Below are 7,927 nucleotides of genomic sequence, written 5' to 3'. Positions count from 1 at the left end.
GAATTTTGAATTTTCCAATGAAGATGTATGTATGTACATTTGCAGTTACCTAATCGCTGTGTAGCTTTACTCAAAAACACTGTTTTTTTTTTGTTTTTTTTTTTTTACCCTGATTGACTTTTTTTTTTTTTTTTTTGGGAAGCTGTTCGGTGGGCGGGGCCGACGTTCAGCCCCGCCCCCTGCCGGAGCGGTGCAGGCTGGATTCCGGTCCCTGATTTGCGCTCCGCTTCGCCCCTGCCGGTGGATCTGCTGTGGACTCGGAGCGCTCCCCCTCCGCACCGCATTTCCACTCCGGCACGCCGACCAGGGGCTGCGTCCGCCCAGCGAAGTTGGCTTCAGCACGCCGGGATACGCGCCGTCTGGATTCATGAGGCACCTCCACACTCGCAGTCAGCTCTTCTCCGCGGACTCCGGGGGAATCTGAACCTCCTCCTGCCACAGCAGAGCCCCGTTTATTTGTTTTGTTTGGTTTGGTTTCGCGGGGAAATGCGCTGCTTGGCTCTCAGAGTTTAGTTGCAACCATCACTGAGTACCTGCTGGACCTGCTGCAGAGGAGTTACACACCGGCAGGCGGGACACAGTCCACCGCAGAGAGCGTCTAAAGTGTGAGGGTCTTCCCAGAAGTGAACCATGCTCAGACTAGAGACAATCATCTGCACTTTTTCTGTGCTGTCGGTGGCAGCGAGGGCAGATTTCAAAGCGCGGAACTGCAGCGAGGTGAGGGAGGCTTGTGTCACCAAAGGCTTCGGCTTCGCACATGTTCCCCTTCAGGAGATCCCAGGTAAGGTTGGACTCCAGGAGATCTGCCCGTCCGGCTCAGGACACTTTCACAATCATTAGGAACGAAAAACAAAACGCCACATCTGCACTGAATGTTTAGTTTTGGGTGGAAAAGTTAAACGCCTCGAACCGTCCAGCTGCGACTCATTCACTATGCCAAAGAAAAAAAAAAAAGAAAAAAAAAAAGTGGGGATTTGCCGGAAACTGCATCAAACTGCGCCCCAAGCACCTGTCAGGCGCTGATGAAAGTTTTTAACCAGTTGGCAAAAGGCTCATAAATGACCTGAAAGGAAGGTGAGCAACAGCTGGGGCAGCGTCCTGCAGCCTGCAGCAGTGAAGTGACAGGCCTGCTGCGATGAGAAACGGTGCAGCACACGGCACCAACAGTCACTATGCTCATGCAGTGTGGAAAATATCCCATAATGTGAGCCGGTATCATGACTGCGCTGTGCTTTTTGTTGTGCTTTTGCTATAATTTTATACTACCTCAGCTCAGTTTGCTCTCCGGGTTGCCATTGTTGTGATCCCGGGCCCATAAGTCCTTCTGTAAAGTGGGGAACCTGGCACGGTGAAAGGCTGCATGTTTGATAGCGGGCACACCTGTTCAGAGATGGGCTGAATAACAAACTGATTAAATCCTTTGGATCCACGTCCCTGACATCACAGCTAATCTCGCAAATGAGTGGGGAAAAATTAGATCTCTCTCATCCTCCGATTGATGTCACCCTGAATAAACGCCTTTTGATCTGGCCTTCCAGTGAGACATAACCTTACATGTCTGCTGGAGAGACAATGTATTTCCAACACTTCAGCACATTTAGACAGTGATGGGCATGTCCTTTGGGCCTCTGACTTATTCACTTTTAGTCATACGAACAATTTTGAGCGACACCAAAGCATGACTATCAATGTGGAAATGCCTTTTTTCTAAAGCCGACCTCAAGAGCTGATCGAAAAGTGACAGAAATACTGTCGATATCTTTGTTACTCAGATCTACCATCTCCAGTTTAGTTTTTTTTTGCCCCACAGTAAATATACATGTAATCGATATCATCTGACTCTGGGTGCTCTGATTGACTTGTTTATTTGCCTTTAAGCTAATGGTTAGTTCATTTCTTTATATTTGCATAATTTCGATGTTGTGCTTTAGGTTCTAAAGCACGCTCAAATACACAAGTAGCAGTTGCAGTCCTGCTCTATTAAAGGTTCTGCGGAGGCCACGGGGGGTGTACACGCTGCCAGGTTTGTAATATGAGCTGTTGAGGAGGTGGCACTGAAGGGGTTAACAGCGTCCATATGGCAGGTGGGGAGCGTGTTCAGTCATGAGATTAGTTTGGAGTTAATATTCCAGTACTTGTACATTAGTTGGCCCCTGTGGGACTTGGTCTAGAGCGGCCCTTGAAGCTTCCCCCTATAGCTTTGTGTCCGTGACCGTCTCACACTTTATTAGCACCCTGATGATTTGGGGAAAACGTGAGCTGTCACATCATTAGACCTCCTATACATACAGGGCCTTTGCTTCTTTTTATATAGCATATGCATTTGTCGAACGACACCTCTTTGGCGTTGGATTCTTTTAAGTCCATGTTAGCTTAGCCGATAACCTTTGACAACAAATTGTTACAGCAGATGGATACGTGTGCGCCTGATATTGATGTCAGTTGCCACTGGAGACTGTTGCATATTAAATTACTTTGAAAACACATATGATGCTGATATACGCCACTGTTTCTAATCTGTTTAATGTTGATCACGTTAGATGAAAGATTTCTTTCTCACGTTGATGAAAGCTCACGTTGTCTGCACAAACACATTGTTCTCATATAGGGGGAATCTATTATGTGTAGTGGTTGAATTATTCCTATTATCGTAGAGAAAATACAGCAGTGCATACCGTGCACACTGCTCAGCCACAACTGCAGAATGCTTTTCGTTGGAAGTCTTAAAATCACAGATTTTTATTTTATTTTTTTTCTCCATTGTGTTTGGTCAAACAGAAGGAACCAGGTCATGACAGCCGTGAAACAAGTGCGCTATTGACAGAAGTGTTGTTGAAATCCAAAAGCCTTAAGGTTCAGCTGGTGCGGTCGTTCTATAAGACTTGGGCAGTGTTTGTGACTGCTGACCAAACTTTCAGACTGCTCTGAAGGCCTTTTGAGAGTTTACACATAAAAAAAAAAAAAAAGACCCAGAGCCCCTCGCTCACCACAGCAAACTTGACTTTGTCTGTATTTAAAAAAAAAAAAAAAAATTGAAAATAAAACTAAATCTAACTCTAAAACTTCCTCACTCTTCATTGCTCTGGCGAAAGATCAGACCTGCGTTTAGTCTTGCTCCGACTGTCTCAGTTTTCACTCGGTGGATTACACAAAGTCTGAGACACGGTGAGAAGATATGGAAAGTGATTCATGCTGCAGACTGCCGGATTCGACAGGACTTCCTAGCATGTCATATTTTGTCATGCGGTCATTTGACATCCAGCTCTGTTTACTCCCAGCCAGGGAGATGGAGATGGGACTGAAATAACGCTGCTGATATTTTATGTGTTCCTTGGCCCGCCTGCACAACGTTGCAAATGATCTTAGCTGAGGCGTGTAATGTGCACAGGTTCTCTGCTGTCATGTAATGGGATGGAGGGGATTAAAAAGGGCTAAATGGGAGTGCCTGCAGAGGGGATGGCCAGGTGACTTTGTTCGGCCCTTCAGCGCCCGTCAGTATCGCTGTGATGTATTGTCAGATTATTGTGACCTTGCTGTCAGTCACATGTGTGGAACTAGATCTCGAAGTGGAGCCCTGAGAGGGATCGCAGTTTCTGTCGCGTTTATGGCGTGTTTATGTCTTTTTAAATTTCATCATCATATTTTTGATGGCGTTTGCAGATAATTGGACTTTTAGATTTCAGCTGTTATTGTTTGGGTTTGTATATATTGCCCCAGCGTTCGAGGCTTCACTCTCCTATATAATTCATTGTGAAAATGTCCCACTGAGAAGCAGAGGGGGGATACTATCAGGCACGAAGAATCCAAACAATCATGGTTTTTTGTTTTTTTTTTTTTTTCCTGCGGCAGAGAGGATTTCTCAAATGCTGCCTCCATCCCTCTGTCATCAATCATGCTCATGAATTCCAAAATGGCCTCATGATGGCCTCTCTCCGCGGGTGTTCCCTCTGTGAGCTGCAGGAAACATTTGTTCCTGCAAGAGTCTCAGGGTTGCAGCATTGGTGGCAGGACCGCCCGACTCTGAAAGCATGTCAAAAAGCTTCAGGGGAATGTTTGATTATTTTGTAATATAGTTGTTTTTCAACCTTTGCGTGTCGCTTCAGATCAATGATAGGTGATTTGCTTTTCCCCTGAATAAAACTGAGATTCAGCAGAATGCAGATGAGTCACGAGTACAATACACCTGTACAATTTAATGCTATCGAGCCTTAGCTGGGAAAAGGTGAAAGTATCAACTTCTCAATACTGAATCATAGTTCAGCAAAATTTTTATTTTTTTTTTATTTGACTCTTGCTTTTTTCTTCATCAGCACTGTCTCCATCATGTTCCAGGAAAATATGAAAACGGTGATGGATGATTAATCTATTTACAAATCTAAATCTATTCATTATTTCACATTTTCTTTTTTTTCCCTGCCAGTGCAACAGTGAAAAATAATCAGCAGATGAGTCAGTAATGAAAATAAACATTCATTGTAGTCCTATATTATAGTCGTTGTAAAGCTTTGGAGGGGCAACCTGTCTTGTTATTTTGAGTTATTGCCAAACAGCTCTTGTACATAATAAGCGAATTCAAATCATTCTTGTGTTTTATATCCATTCAGTGTTTGTTCTTCAGTCAGGTTTTGCGTCATGTATACCCACTTTGTCTAACACTGTCAGGGATGCTATATTTATTGCCATACAGGCTATTTGACTTGCTCACATTGTAGCCATGGAAAGTGCCCGTGTTTGTCGTGCACTTTTTCACAAAGGTAATTTCATTCTTCCGCTGAGGAATTTACAGTTTATGTAATAATGCTTTTCTGCAGTTTCCCAAAAGGAAAATATCCTCAGCTGTGAATTTTGATGTGATGGAGTTTGTTTAGGAATGAGGGAGAGTCGAGCCTTCAGGGCTACTGTACATTTTTTAACACCTAAAAGTTCTTTCTGGTAATATTTCTAAACCCTAATCCTGTCTCTGACCCAAGCCTCGTGTTTATTTTGTTTGTGGCCTTCAGCGGGGTTTATGTCCAACTTTCTGTTGCTCATAACTCTGGTTGCTGAGATTTTAATACAACGTACGTGTTTTAAAAACCAGAAGGGATTTTAGTTGGCAGTTGGGCAGTTTATAGCAGCGCTGTTTACTTCATGCTAATTTATAGTGCACATTATGTGAAATCATTAATCACACGTTTTCAGAAAACTCTCCACTAGTTTTAGTTTTACCGGGTGGCGTCAAAGCTCAGTTCTTCTGCTAGAAAATCTCATTTCTGAATACATTAAGAACGGGGACAAAAACACATAAAAGAGACACTGGTTTACTGAGGCTTGGCCAAATACTTTAAGCATGATGTGCCATATTTGCCTGATAAGCAGCATTCGCCACATAGGTTTCTGGAGAAGAGGAGGCATGAACACAGCCATGAAGAATTAATGTCTGTCAAAGTCATTCTAGACAAATCTGCTGTGACAATCAAGGAAATGGATTGGAGTTGTTCTCCCGAGACGGCTTGGCAATAGCTGTTTAATGGTTTAAGAATTATTTGAAATGTGAAAGATTGCGTAATCGTGTTGTCAACAAGAGATCGAGTAGATGTTATTTTGATCTATTACTTCCTGTCAACAACTGCCCAATTAAACCCTAACCTGGAGCTACTGAGAATTTACGAAGCTGGATTACACACATTTCTACCAAGCATTGATTGATATTGATTTGGAAGGGAGTGTGTTTCTGTGAGCCTTTCTTGTTAATTCCTTAAATAAATCCCCTCAAATCAGACACAAAATCAGCTTTGACTTTTAGTTTGAACTTATCACAATCTAGCAATTCATGGCCAATATTAATTTGACCTCTCCCACACTTGGATTCTAAACTTTGATTTTTTTTTCATACAAATCTAATTGGATAAAAATAATGACAATTTATATCCAAAAGTGCAAAGGTCAGGAAAAAAATGCGTTTTTCGAACATAGTCCAACCATAACTGTGAAAATGTTCGGATTACTGAGTTTCCGACACTAAGGTCAGTGCACACCATGAAACTGGTGATTGTGTAGAGCCTCTGTGCTGTCAAGGCGAAGGTTTGTGTCAAGCATCAATGCTTTCATGACATGTGAGTCTGAACAGACATGGATGTAAACTGCAATCGACTGTTTGTGTACAGCTGAAAGGCGGCAGTGCTAGTTTTCGCTCTTTCCTATCCGAATAGACACCTACAGTACAACGTGCCGGATTTGTTATAAAAATAGAAGCCCTCGGCTAGTTTTAGCAGGTTACATCGTACATCTATTACAATCAAATTCCACTGATCCAGTGGACATAACCTCTCTAAACTTGCAGGCTCAAAATATAATTTCTCCTCAAATTGAAGTTGAAGGAAGGAGGAAGAATGCCAAACCACTAGTTATGTTTCTTTGTGTTTAACTGTGTGTTTATCTCTTTACATGATTTCTGACTAACTTGTCTAATTCTAAGTATTTTTCTTCTGTTAGAATTGTTACACTTTCCAGTAGATCACGTCATTCGGGTGTCTTTTTTTTTTTTAATCTGTCCACGGATCACAGATTTCCAGGAAACAATCCTCAGGATCGATGTGTGTTACTTCATTGATATGGGAATAAAATTTTGGCTTTTGGCGGTAACATAAAACTGGTACTTTTCCCCAACACCTCATCTGCCTGTCAAAACCAAGCCATCATGAAATACAGCCCCCTCAGATGCCTCGTTTCTGTCGTTGGATCTATTTTTAGCCACATGTCTGCCACTGCTGTCTTGTTGATGTCTGACTAGACCTGATGTGCAACTGGAGAGGATGTTTGCCTTTACATTGCTCCTGAGGACGGTTCAGTTCATGCGGTGCATTGCCTTGCGTTGCAGCAGCCTGCTGTGACTCAGAGGACCCTTGCTTATCAGAGCTGATAATGTCCGGTGTTGGTAAATTAAAGTGTGGATGCTGAGTGAAAGGTAACGATCAGAGCAGCTCTCAGGTCTCTCCATGTCTCCAAACAGCCACCAGGTCCTCCTCCATGCTCCACTCAGCAAGGTGAAGCTGAAAAGAGTGGCTTGCCTGCTCAGGTCTTATTCTCAGGGGCTTCTCGGCATGCTGACCATGTGGATCGAATATCCACGCTGGTCCCCTCATGCCTGCACTCGGCTTTACATTCTTTTCAATAATATCAAAGCCAGACATGGTGCTACATATGCTTATTATGCTGTCCCTGGCATTCCTAAATGTGCTGCACATGGTGTTAAAGAAATCCATACATTAACATAACATATTGGTGCACCTTGCAGAAGCACATGAATATTCCATAGCTATTACCCTTGAGGTCAAACATATTGTACTCCTGGGCTGTGTATTTATCTTCATGGCAACTGTTTGTACAAGGATAAAGTATATTTTTAACATGCAGGATTGCTCCATTGAAATATGTAATATGGCACTGGAAGGAAAAAGAAAAACAAGACGAAAAACATTGTAGATTCATGTGCTGCGTATTTTCTGAATTGTTGGTATGTGAAATTTCAGTGGATTAGGGAAAAATAGTCAGTTTATTATCATTAAATTATTTGACGAGCTGGACGCCCAAAAACGTGCAAATTCGCTTAAGGATCTTAAATTACTTGAAACCATTGATCAGTTCTCAAACTCGAGCAAAACGATTAATCTAAAAATGTATTAATCTCAAGTGGAGTGTGGAACACTTTTAACTTGCATGGTCATCTCCACATCCAGAATTCTTGTCTTTGAACCCAGACAAGTAAGTATCAGCTGCAGCCTCAGAGACGGTTCTACGTTTCAATGTCACAGCGAAGCCCAGAATTGGGAACGATCAGCATAAAAAGTAAGTATATTGTCTAGAAAAACCTATTTCTCCTCCACAATTTCTTCAATGGCCCTTAAAAATTGTTCCTTTGCAGCGACAGAAGACAGTTGTGCATTTG

The 7,927-nt window shown here is 42.6% G+C and overlaps 1 protein-coding gene across 1 annotated transcript in view; it reads left to right on the top strand.

The window, feature by feature from the left end:
- Window positions 1-276: 276 nt before the first annotated feature.
- The window catches only part of LOC115061799 (glypican-6), a 76,402-nt gene continuing 68,751 nt past the window's right edge, over window positions 277-7,927 (top strand). The window contains exon 1 of the mRNA XM_029530313.1: window positions 277-781. Coding sequence (XP_029386173.1) covers window positions 631-781 — 151 coding nt within the window. The 5' untranslated portion in view covers window positions 277-630. The remainder of the gene's footprint in view (window positions 782-7,927) is intronic.

The sequence above is a fragment of the Echeneis naucrates genome, chromosome 21 (genome assembly GCF_900963305.1).
Source record: "Echeneis naucrates chromosome 21, fEcheNa1.1, whole genome shotgun sequence".
Lineage (NCBI taxonomy): Eukaryota > Metazoa > Chordata > Actinopteri > Carangiformes > Echeneidae > Echeneis > Echeneis naucrates.
Note: the sequence above shows the minus strand (reverse complement) of the source record. Positions and strands in the feature narration are given on the sequence as shown.